The sequence below is a fragment of the Trichechus manatus genome, unplaced genomic scaffold, assembly GCF_000243295.1.
Source record: "Trichechus manatus latirostris isolate Lorelei unplaced genomic scaffold, TriManLat1.0 scaffold00069, whole genome shotgun sequence".
Lineage (NCBI taxonomy): Eukaryota > Metazoa > Chordata > Mammalia > Sirenia > Trichechidae > Trichechus > Trichechus manatus.
This window is the reverse complement of record NW_004444005.1, coordinates 4,900,134-4,912,404: the sequence shown is the minus strand read 5'-3', so window position 1 is coordinate 4,912,404 and position 12,271 is coordinate 4,900,134. Positions and strand designations below refer to the sequence as shown.

At 52.0% G+C, this 12,271-nt stretch overlaps 1 protein-coding gene across 5 annotated transcripts in view; it reads left to right on the top strand.

Annotated features, from left to right (window-relative positions):
• Positions 1–12,271, top strand: part of TTLL1 (TTL family tubulin polyglutamylase complex subunit L1) — a 37,676-nt gene that overhangs the window by 15,384 nt on the left and 10,021 nt on the right. For 4 of the 5 annotated variants that reach the window (XM_023734599.1, XM_023734598.1, XM_004379991.2 and 1 more), the window contains 6 exons: positions 924–1,132; positions 2,001–2,181; positions 3,650–3,784; positions 4,040–4,148; positions 7,811–7,954; positions 12,062–12,148. In XM_023734599.1, the coding sequence (XP_023590367.1) occupies positions 924–1,132; positions 2,001–2,181; positions 3,650–3,784; positions 4,040–4,148; positions 7,811–7,954; positions 12,062–12,148 (865 nt within the window). The remainder of the gene's footprint in view (positions 1–923; positions 1,133–2,000; positions 2,182–3,649; positions 3,785–4,039; positions 4,149–7,810; positions 7,955–12,061; positions 12,149–12,271) is intronic. The other variant, XM_023734600.1, reaches the window with a different exon arrangement.

The window sequence follows — 12,271 nt, the reverse complement described above, 5'->3', positions numbered from 1 at the left end:
GAATTGGGAGTTGATGATGTAAGGTATGGGTAGGGATATAGATGAAACAAGACTGACTACATGTTGATAATTATTGGGTCTGGATAATGGGGGTTCATTACACTTTTCTCTCTACTTTTGTATATGGGTAAGTTTTCCATAATAAAAAGTGAAAAAAAAAAAAGTTCCTTTATCCTAACGATCAGGCAGTCAAAAGAAACCCCTTTGCTACTCTAGATGTCGTTTTAAGATTGGTGGCTTGGGTGTGGGTGTGCAGGGACCACAGAGTGGGGTCCTGGGACAGCTCGCTTTGCTTTGTGCCCCAGACACCCTCAGAGTGCCAGCCCTTCCTTCCCACACTTCCCTGTCCTCTCTGGGGCTGGTGGGGACAGGGGCGTAGCAGCGAAACAGTGGCTTTCTTAGAGGTTAGAAGGAATCCAGTTCTCTTTCAACTCTGCTGCTCCCCTACCCCATTTCAGTAGGGCAACCCCCACTTTAGTTGCCCTGCCAGAAATCTCTCCAGGAATATGAGGTGCTGGTACTGGGCCCTTAAATAACCCCTGTGGTTTCAGAGGGTCCCTGGCCCTCCTGAATCTGGGTGTAAACATTATGTAAATGAGCGTTCGGCATCAGAGTCTAGAAGGGGTCCTTCGGTCATTAGTTTGTTCATCAACGTTGATTAAGCACCTACTCCGTGCTAGAGAGCGCACGTTTGAGGATACAGAGTCAAAACAGCCCCTGCCTCGGTCCAGGTCACAGCCAGTTTTACGGGTCATCGGGTGCAGAGGTGGGAGGGGTGCATGGTAAGGGCGGGGAGGGGTGAGGGCTTGGGAGGGGCACTCTTCCAGGCGGCACTCGCCATGGCTTTAGTGGGAACTATGCCACGTGCACACAGACGCTCAGCTTCCATCTTCACGCCCGTCTCCCCTGCGCTTCTCTTTCAGGATGAGTGTGCAGACAATCCGAAATGTTTTTAGTGTCGAAACTGGATATCGGCTTTCAGACGACCAAATAGTCAACCATTTTCCAAACCACTATGAGCTGACCCGGAAGGATCTGATGGTGAAGAATATCAAAAGATACAGAAAAGAGCTGGAGAAGGAAGGGAGCCCTCTGGCCGAAAAAGATGAAAATGGGAAATACCTTTACCTGGGTTCGTGCCTTTTTCACCGGCCTCGTGTAAATAAGTTGTTGAGATTTTACTTCAGTGGCGCGGGGTGCTGAATCATGATTGGTGGCTTTGACAGGTGAACGCATTTGTGCAGGTCGTCTCCACACCTCAGGAGTGGGGGATGGAGCACTCCAGTTTGGAATTTTGGTTTCTGTGAGCACCTTGGGAATTGCCTGTGGCTATGCTGCATGTGAAACCCTGGTGGCGCAGTGATTAAGAGCTATGGCTGCTAACCAGAAGGTTGGCGGTTCAAATCTACCAGCTGCTCCTTGGAAACCTCATGAGGCAGCTCTACTCTGTCTTATAGGGTCGCTATGAGTCAGAATCGACTCCATGGCAATGGGTTTTTCTTTTTAGTTTATGCTGCGTGTGCTTACGTGAGGGAATATCCTCAGTGCCCTCTGGGGTCATTACTGCATGTGGTGGTACCCGGGAGGATGGTGCCCCTGTCCCGTCTGGCAATAAAGGCTGGACTGTTGGAGAGTTTCAACATCCCTTTACATGCCTGGGCGAAATCATACGACCGATCTCTTTGGGCCTTGGTTTCCTCATCTGATAAGTGGGAATGATGACAGTACCCCCCTCACAGGGGGATGTGGGGCTAAACACTATAGATTCTAAAGCGCTCAGCACACAGAGCTTGATAAAGTTACCTTGTTATCATTGTACAGGAAGTGAACGGCAGAAGTCCTCGTTCTGTTAGGCGCTGGGTTTGGCGGTGGGTGGGGAGGGTGGTACTGACGCAGGCCCCTGAAAGGCAGTGGCAGGACTTTGCTATCCATGGCCACTGTTGGGCAGGGTGTACCGTTGTCCCCTCGGCTTACCAGCACGGGGTGTCTCGACCTTGCAGACTTCGTTCCGGTCACCTACATGCTACCAGCAGACTACAACCTGTTTGTCGAGGAGTTCAGGAAAAGCCCCTCCAGCACCTGGATCATGAAGCCTTGTGGCAAAGCCCAGGGAAAGGGTATCTTCCTCATCAACAAGCTCTCACAGATCAAAAAGTGGTCCCGGGACAGCAAGACGTCCTCGTAAGTGGGGGACCCCACTGTCCCCGTGCCGCCCAGATAGCAGCCTCGTATCTTTCTTCAGTCTTAGCTGTCGAATCCCTGCGGGGCAAAGGGGCTAGGCCTGTGGGTGGCCTGGCTGGCTTCTACAGCTGTGGCATCGTTTGTCACGTGGAGTTACAGCAAGTCTCTGTGGCTCCTGTGGCGTAGTTAATCACAGACTCTCACCTGAGGTAAATTACAAGGAAAAGGTACATGAAGCAGCTCAAGGTCCCAGAGCAGGGAGTCATACTGGCCCTCTGTCCTACAGGTTGGTTGTGAGACTTGTTCAGTCACTGCGTTTCTGAGGCTGGGTAGCTTCTGCTTGAGAGCTGGGCTGGGGGCCCCAGAGTCCCTGGATTTGAATTCCAGTCTGACACTGGCTGAGAGAATTGTGTGTTTCAGACTCTGAGTGCCTCAGATTCCTCATCTGAGTAAAGTGGGGTAATAATTGTGCCGACCTCATAGGTGTGGTGGGTGGGGTGAGTTACTGCAGGTGAAGCATGTGGAAGTGGGGGCCTTTGTGGTCTTAGAAGTGGCCTGGGCTGTCAGGTCTCCTGCCTGGGACTGCTGCTCCTCTGAACTGAGGGTGTTGGGCCAGGGGGTTTAGTCGGGGACTCCTGCCAGCTCACTTGGCTCTTTGGTGTCCTCACCTGCTCAGAAATGCCCAGTGTCATTAAAGCAAAGTGTCGGTGTGCAGCATGGACCATTGTTGCTGGTCACGGTGGGGTGGGGAGCTCAGTGACAGGAGTTCTCAGGAGTGACAGGGATCCATCTTCATTTTGTAAAACCCACTAAACCCACTGCCGTCGAGTCAGTTCCCACTCTAGGAGCCCTGATGGTGCAATGGTTAACAGCTTCGTTGCTAACCAAAAGGTCAGCAGTTCAAATCCACCAGCTGCTCCTTAGAAACCTTGTGAGACAGTTCTACTTTGTCCTTTAGGGTCACTATGAGTCGGAATCAACTCAATGGCAATGGATTTGTTTGTTTTTTTTTTTTTTGGTTTTAGCCACCCTGGAGGACAGTGTAGAGCTGCCCCATAGGGTTTCCAAGGCTGTAATCTTTATGGGAGCAGACTGCCACATCTTTCTCCCACAAAGCGGCTAGTGGGTTCAAACTGCTGGCCCTTCGGTTAGCAGCCGGGTACTTAACCGCTACGGCAGCAGGACTTGTTTTTCCTTGTGTAGGACATTTAAATTTGACTGCAGTTTGCTGGCCCCAGATGGGTTGGGCCCAAGGGGCTCTTCCGTGAGCGGGGTCTCGGGCTGTCGTGCAGCTCCTGGCACTGTCGCCTGTAGGTGGGGCAGCAGAGGCAGTCCTCTGTGGACGCCCCTCACCCTGCCTTTTCCCCCGATGTGCAGGCGGCTTGCTTTGTGGGATGTGGGGGACTTAACCGACTGAGCACACCTTTGGTCTTCACCGTCTCGTTTTGACTTTCTCTGACGTTTTTAGGTTTGTGTCTCAGTCGAGTAAGGAAGCCTACGTGATCTCTCTCTATATCAACAACCCGCTGCTAATTGGCGGGAGGAAGTTTGACCTGCGCTTGTATGTCCTGGTGTCCACGTACCGGCCCCTGCGCTGTTACATGTAAGAGTCCATCCTTGAGATTGTGCTTTAACACAGACTGCTGACTTCTGAGAGCTGCTCGGAGGTTTAGTGAGATGTAATACATGTACCGTGCCTGGCACATGATAGGTCGTGAGTGAAATAAAGTGATCAACCTTCATGCTGCGGTTAATCGTAAAAATGAAAAAGCAGCTCTTTTATAAAGAGCTAAGTGGTCTATTTTATTTTATTTATGCCTCTCCTCAGAGTACTGAACGAATGTAAATTCCCATCTAGGTACAAACTTGGATTTTGTCGATTTTGCACCGTCAAGTACACCCCGAGCACCAGTGAGCTGGATAACATGTTTGTTCACCTCACCAACGTGGCCATTCAGAAACACGGAGTGAGTGCCTCTTTGCCTCTGAGCTTAAGGAAATGGACTGATTTTGTGGCTGTGTTTTGTTTCTCTGTTTTTAGAGAGGGTGAGTAGGGCACAGGGGTGATACTCAACGTATATAATGATCCAAGCCCTGGTACTGATGGGGAGGGTGAGAGGCAGGCTCCAAGTGACAGCCCAGGTGGTTGGGTCGTTGGATAGAAGGATCTAGAAGGCCCAGGGTTCAATTACTGTCTTTCTAGCTCTGTGATCTTGGGCCAGTTAATTCAACTCTCGGAGCCCAATTTCCCCAGTTGTTAAAGAAGATAACAGTAGTGTTATAGAGCTGTTGAGAGGTTTACATGAGTTGACTTGCATCTTCAGTCATTCATTAATTCAACAACTCCTCATTGAGCACCTCTGTGGGCCAGGTCCTACACTGCGTGCTGGGGATACAGTGATGGGCAAACTAACATTGATGGAATACCGAAACCAAAACCGTTGATGTCGCGTTGATTCCGACTCATAGCGACCCTATAGGACAGAGTAGAACTGCCCCATAGGGTTTCCAGGGAGTGGCTAGTGGACTTGAACCGCCAACCTTTTGGTTAGCAGCCGAGCTCTTAAGCACTGCACCACCAGGGCTCCACTGATGGAATATTCCATCGGTATTCTCCAGATACCCCTCTTGTGGAGCCTGCAGCCTCTAGGGAGAAGACATTCATCAAATGATCACGCTGATGAATGTATAATTACAACTGAGACATTCTGAAGGCCGGGACCAGCCGCATCTAGAAGAGCATGGAACAGAGAAATGCCCTAGTCCTGTGGTCGGAGAAGCTTCCCCACAAAAGGGGTGCTTGATATTCGGTGTGAGCAGGCTGACACAGGAGGGGTGAGAGAAGGCATTCTAGAGAGGGTGCAGTGTGTGCCAGGGTCCCATGGCAGAGGGAGCACTGCAGAGCTGTGAGGAGGCCGGAGTGGCGGGGTGTGCCAAGTGAGAGGCATTTGGCAAGGCAGCGAGGGCAGGACACAGTGGATTTTGTAGGGTCTGTCCAGGGCTTGGGGCTTTGATCTAGTCCTGCTTCCTAACAAAAAACTTTGACGGTCTCATTTCCTTATGAAGGAGTCTTCTCTTTGAATCTTGCTTGAGTGGAAGCCTTGAGTACCTGGTCTTTTTCATAATTTGAGTAGGAAGAGAATGTGTACTGATGTAAAACCAGCTTTTCTGTATAACCTACCGAAGAGCTTGTCTGACCAGCCTGGGTTCAAGCCCACAGCCATCACTTAGCCTCTGTGAGACGGAGCATGTCACCTGAGCCTCCCTGAACCTTCGTCTCCTCGTTGCAAATGGGAGCTGTGTTGTCACCTTGCTGGTCTGTCAATGACAGTGGCTCCCTTTGACTGAGGGTCAGGAGTGGTCTTTCCGTGAGGCTGACCCGGGTTGGCTTGTTCGTCCATCAGGTTTTCTCAAAAGCAAATTGAGAGCACTGTTGTCACAGGTGTTCAAGGTTTAGGTGGAATAGGAGGTCTGGCCAAGACTTTGTTAATAATGGAGAAAGTGATCTTTCAGGTGGTATAGACCGAAACTGTCAGCCCTTTCGGGAGGGCTGAGCAATGACATGAGACCCTTCATAGCCGAATAGCACATTTAGCAGAGGGAGTGGGATGACGACTGGACCACAAGGCCACTTGGTGTCCCTGAGGACAGTGCAGAGTGTCTCGGCCTGCCAGTGCCCAGCTCCGGGTCTGGGGCTGCCAGGCGGAAATTGGGAGCATCCTGTTAGACGGGCGTTCTCAGGAGGTGCTGTCAGCTGGGCCACTTCATCCCATCAGTAAGAAACAATTTCAGTCCATGGGAGGAGAGTGCACAAGGTGTCCTTACAGAGCTCCAGAAGCAGCAGCACTCGCCATGTTGGTCCTGGTTGTAAATGCCTCGCTTTGTAAGTTAAGAAAGAGCTTACTCCAAGAAACCGAAGTTCCAGCGTGCGGAAGCTTCCCTTGGGTGTATTTGAGAACTGAATGAAGAAGGGACATCGTGTTAAACACTGACACGTTGTAAAGTAGCCCTTTGACCTGGCGAGGTCCGTCTGCCCCGTACTTCCTGCCCTCGGAGCTCAGAGACCCACAGGGAAGGCAGCACTGCAGAGAAGTGACGATGACAAAGGGCAGAGACACCTCGGTGCTGTCTGGAGGTGCCGGAGTGGGAGTGCAGCCCACGAGGAGAAAGGACCATCCTGCCCTCAAGCCAGCGCCCTGAGCCGGGGTGGAGGGCGGGGTGGCAGCTGGCAGAGAAGGGGAAGGGAACATCAGGTACAAACTGAAACGGGAGATGTTTGCAAATGAATGAATCAAAAAATGCTTTGAGAGATTTCTGATGGAATAATTTCCCACAGGCCAAAAAAAGCAGGTGTTTACTTGCTTTTTATATCTAGACACGTGTTAGACTGTTCTGCCATGCATATTTTATGCTTCTAGAACTTTAAGTGAACATCAGCTTTTCTGGCTAGTAAAGAGAATCTGTGACTAGAAAAAGAAAAGTATTGGTGGACAGCGAGTCCGATTTTCCTCCCTTACAGTCCCTTTCTAGGATCACCAGCAGTGAGTTATTGGAAGAGTTCGTTAGGTGAACAAGCTGGGGCACTTCATCTTTTGAGATATTTCAATAAAAACTGGTGTGTAAAAGGAGTTTATCTCGGACCCTGAAAAGGTTTCTTTTTTTTTTTTTTTTTGAATTAAATATGGTTCATTCCCTGTTTTTATAGTAAAATGAAGTCTTCTTTTGGGTCAGTGGGTTTTGCTCATTTCTAGAGTGGTTTTGTTTTGGTTCACATTTCTCAACTTTATACTGAAAATGAAATCCTGGTGTCTCCGCTTTGTACTATACTTCAGTATTTCCTAGCTCTTTGCCTTCAGAGGAAAGCGGTGTGTGGAGAATTAAGTTTCAGGGGCGGAGAAACAGCACTACACTGGCATCAGCAGGCCTGGCCTCGGGCCCATGTCCACTGTACCCTGGGAGGAAAGCTCGGGCAAGCTGTGTGCCTCTCTGAGCCTTGGTCTTTCTACCTGTGAAACAGGATGATGATGGCCGACTTTGCAAGGTTGTTAGAGGTTAAGTATGGTGCTTCTGAACCGCAGTACAGGGCACAGGTGTGTCTTGGGTCGGCTTCCCCGGGAAGCAGCCTCTGAGGCGGGGACCTGTGTTGGAGCAGTGCCTGGGAGGGAGGCAGGGCCAGGGGAGGGGAGAGGCAGTTGTGGTGCAGCTGTGACAGGCCTTAGCCGACCCCACGGGCATGTGCTCTGGAGCTGGGACAGCCCTGCAGATGGTCCCTCATGGAGGCAGGGGGCCAGGACTCTGGCATCTACCAGTCCTGGGATGCCGGCTGGCCCCAGGGAGGGGCATAACCTTGGACCAGGCAGCTCCCTTCAGCCAAGGGCAGCAACCAGCGAGGGTCTCCGCTGGAAGAACGAGTGCCTTGTTTTGATACGGGATCGGGGCACGCCACAGCAGGCACTACCAGGTGTAAATGATCAATTATAAGAATATTCCAGAGTGGGGGCAGGGATCATACTGGCCCAGCTCACCGGGGCGGCCCATGCTGAGGAGGCACTCAGGAAATGTTGGGGTGAGAGAAGAGGCCCCAGACCCCCTTGGTTGCATGGCCTGAGGGTGCTCCCTTCCCGTGCAGGACGACTACAACCACATCCACGGCGGCAAGTGGACCGTGAGCAACCTGCGACTCTACCTGGAGAGCACCCGTGGCAAGGAGGTCACCAGCAAGCTGTTCGACGAGATCCACTGGATCATCGTGCAGTCCCTGAAGGCCGTGGCGGTGAGTACCCTGTGCATGGGGAGGGAGACTGGGAGGGACAGCAGCCACGAGGGTCTCGCTTGGGTGGTGGGAGCCCAGGATACCGAGCAAGAGCGAGGAGAGAACAGCCAGGGAGCTCATGGGCTGTTCCCGCAAGGCAGGAAGGCTCGCTGGCCTGCTGCTAAAACGCTCTTTCACGGCTCACCTCCTCGGAGTCTGCCAGAGGCCCAGGCGGTTTCGGGAATGGGGGCGGGGGTGCAGCATCCCCCAGGTGCTGCCCAGGCTTCTCCGGAAGTAGCCACAGGCCTTGCGTCGGAAGTGAGGGCCCTCTTGACGTCATTATCGGCTCTCTGCTGTGCCTCTTGGATCAATAATGACTATTTTGGCACAAGCTGATGTCCTGGAGATGGGTTTTCAGCAGCCTCCTTATGTTTAGGCTTCTTGACTTGGATATTTCATAGCTTTTTAGGGCTGAGAGGCCCACAGGTCCCACCTCTCCCCAAATTGGTTTGCTGGTTTGCAGCTTTTGTTTTGTTTTCTGGCTTTAAAGCAGGTGCGTGTCTATTTTCGAGGGGAAGGAAAGGAGTGAGCGTTTGCGCACTAGCCCGTCGACCGCTATTTTCAGTGTGTCATGTATGGGATCTCTGAGTGGCTTCATGACCCTGTGTGACTTCTCAGCCAGACGGAGGCCTAGGCCCAGAGAGCCGAGAGAGGGAGAGCAGGCGTGGCCCCCGGGGTGGCGTGGTGGCAGGAGAATGACTGTCCCACGCTGCCAAGGTCACTCGACTCTTGTTCCCCTGGTCTGTCTTCTCTCTGAGGTGGTGTGGTCTGCTGTTGTGCCTGCAGAGGTGGCCTCCAAACAGACTGGCCACTCAGGTGCGGGACCTGAGGGCACGGCCTGGGTCCCCGAGAGCTGGTGACCGGTCACCATGGAGTGTGTGTGTGCGTGGTGGGGCACGTCCCGTTCTTTTAATAAAGGTGCTTCTAAAACTTCAGAAACTTAGAGAATCACCGCCAGGTCACAGAATGCAAAAGCAAGGCCAGGTGGTCGGGTATGTCCCACACGCTCGGAGCTGAGGGGCTGTGAAAAGGGCTCTTCACTTCACGGTCGAAAGTGTGTGACGTTGCTATTCGGGAGGAAGTGCGATAATGGCTCTGGCAGCGGTGGATGTGTGTGAAAATACTTATACGAAACCTCCTCGGTGGAAAATTGAGGCCCTCTCCCATTTTTCTCTCAACATGCCAACTTACACTGAACCTCACCGTATGTAAAGGCTTCTTCAAAACAACTGTGTAAACAAAGTTACTGACAGAGCATTGACTTCTGGGGTAGGTGGGAGCCTTTGCTGGCTCATGTCTTGAGTTGGACGCTCTTCCAGTTTTACAAAGCACTTCATAAGTGCTGCATGTCGCTTTTTTCTTTGTCTGATTCAGAGTGAGGATTTAAAAGGAAACAACCCCTCAGGATCTAGCTAATTGTATGGGCAGAGTTCCACATCTCTTATTCCATTGAAGCCTTCTTTTACCTTTGCAACCTGGATGGTGGGTCACGGGTGGGAAACAGGCGTGGAGTTCTAGGCTCAGATGTGACTTCAGGCTGGGCCCTACCACATCCCAGCTGGTGACTTTGGACAAGTGCCCACCCTTTCTGAGCCTCAGACGCCTCATCTGTGAAATGGGCAGTGACACGGATATCACAGGGCTGTTCTGTGAAAAACGCTCAGCAGACGTGAGCCAAATGATTGGGGGCAGTTAGGTTAAGTGCCATTAGCCTGTTACCGTGTATGATTGTGTGACTCTTCATCACTGATTAAACCAGCCCTTAGCCTCCCTCTCTAACCCGTTCTATTCTCTCTGTACTGAGTTTTGAGAAATCGTTGGCTTTTTAACAAGTACACCTGAGTCCGGGCCCCAGAACTTGCCGAACTCCTGGCTGGTACCTCTGGCGAGTGCCTCTGGCCGTCCCTCCTGACCTCAGCTTCCTGAGCTGTCAATCTGTTGGATTTCTCAGGCTCTGAGGGTGTTTGGGGTAAGGATTTATTTACTCAGTTTTTATTCACTTAGCAGATATTTCCTGAATTTTCCCAGGCATATTGCCGTCAGAGGATCTGGGGGTGAGGCAGATACAGGAACAGGTCGCTGCAGTAGTGCAGGAAGAGCTTGGGGCAGTAGGTGACATGGGCCTGAGACTGAGAAGGGACGGGTAAGTTGAGAGTGACAGCCAGGGCAGGATTCTCGGAGGGTTGGAGACAGCGTGGCTTGGGGAGTGACAGGGTGAGCAACTGCTGGTCCTGCAGAGGCCTTACTGGACAGTGGCTGGGGTAGGACACCAGGCTTCGAGTGGACATGTAATGGCTCTAAATTAGATGATGACACAACCCCGGCACCTCGCTTTCCTCCTGAATTCAGGAGAAAGTGGGCGAGTTATCTCTTGAGCCCCTCTCCCTGAGGGGCTTCCAGGTCTAACTTGAACGCCCTCGCTTCTAAACAAGCCCTACTGCAGTGTCTGTGGGGCTCGTGGAAGACTCCCCAGGGGAGGGTGTGAAAATACTTACTGCTGGGTGTGGCATGGTGGGACTAGGTAGGGTCAGTAGTAGCGTCAGAACCTGTCTGACTTTGTGGAGGATAATGCTTTGTGCTGATAGTGATTCCTGTGAGGTGGAGGTCAGACATGTCCACTCTCCAACCTTTTTACCAATTCTCACACCAGCTGCCCTTCCCACGGCCCTCCTTACCTCTCTTCTGGGTTCGATAACCTTTTGCAATGGCCCCACAGAACTCACAGGCCATATTTACAGTTAAGTGGTTTATTAAAGAAAAGGGTATAACTCAGGATCAGGATCAATAGGCTGCAACTCAGGATCAGGATCAGGATCAGGAAGCATGTAGGCAAAGTCTACCTTCTTCAGTACGGGGCAGCTCTCTCGGCTCCTCTCAACCATGCAGGCCTCTTCTCAGCCTCCTGAGGACAGGCCCCTCTTGGCCTTCTCAGAACAGGCTCCTCTTGTCTCTGCTGTCTGTTGCCACCAGCTCTGCCACTGGGCCCCTCCCAGGCCTCTTCCTGTCTTCACTGTTAGAACCCTTGACCCGTGTTACAGCTCTTTTATGAGGTTCCTTGCCTCCTCTCTCTCTGCTGCTTTCTGCTACTTCAATTCCTGCTTCTTTCTGTCTCAAAAACTGCTCTGGGGCAGGCTGCTTATATACACAAACTCCTTGTCAATTTCAAGGCATGACATTCCCACCAGGACCAGACAAAAAGTATCAAACCAAGTTGTTTACAGCTTTCCCAGGAGATGTCAGTCCATCTGGACAAAAGTAACAAACCCTCTAGGGTAGAAAACTCCGGCAAAGGTAATGCCTCGGGGCTTAGGGGAAAAATTTCAAGCTGTTTTTCAAAGAACGGAGGCAAAAGGCCACATAAAGGAACTCATTTTACCACACAGGGTCTCTCCCTGGAGGTGTTAATTCAGGCAGCGGGGTAGGCCCCAGGAATCTGTATGGTAAGCAAGTAAGCAAGCAGCCTGGTGTTTTTCTGTGTGTGTGTGTGTGTGTGTGTGTGTGTGTAACGTAGTGTGTGTAACGTACTTGGAGAACAGTTTGCCTAAAGTGAAATGGAATTGAGAATTAAAAAGAAAATTCAGATTTTTTAAGTAAGTAGATTTACTGTTTTCCATGAGAAGAGAGGTTCCTAACCTGGCACCGTGTCCTTACAAGCCTGTGAGCAAGTGACAGCCTGGTGACAGTTCTGGTTGCTTGGTTGGCTGCACAGCCTCGGCTCAGGCTCCTGAGCTTGGGGCTGGTATCCTGTCACTGTGTGTACAGTGTCGTGCGGGTGGAGACGTTCACCGTTAGCTGAACCTCTGATGAGTGAGGCCTGGAGAAGCCAGTTATCACTTGATAAATTCCGTTTGTGAGACCGAGGGAAGTGTTGGGTCTCTGAGGCCTCTGGGAGGAAGAGGGAAAGAAAGGGGTCTTCAGGGGGTAAAGGTTGGCCCCCCTGCCGTAGGAGGCGGGCTGTGGCCGCCCAGAATGGTGCGGAGGGCTGGCCGGTTGAACAGAGGCGGTGCGGTGAGGGTGGTATCACTGCGCCCTCGGGCGCACGGGTAACCCGCCGCCGACTCTCCACAGCCGGTGATGAACAACGACAAGCACTGCTTCGAGTGTTACGGCTACGACATCATCATCGACGACAGGCTGAAGCCCTGGCTGATTGAGGTCAGTGCGCGCGGCACAACCTGGCTTCGCCCCCTGTGCACGGCTCCCTCGCTCCGCCCGGAACGGGCTCACTCTCCTCCCGGCAAACAGTCCTCAGGCCGGGCGGGGGGCTGGCCAGGTTAG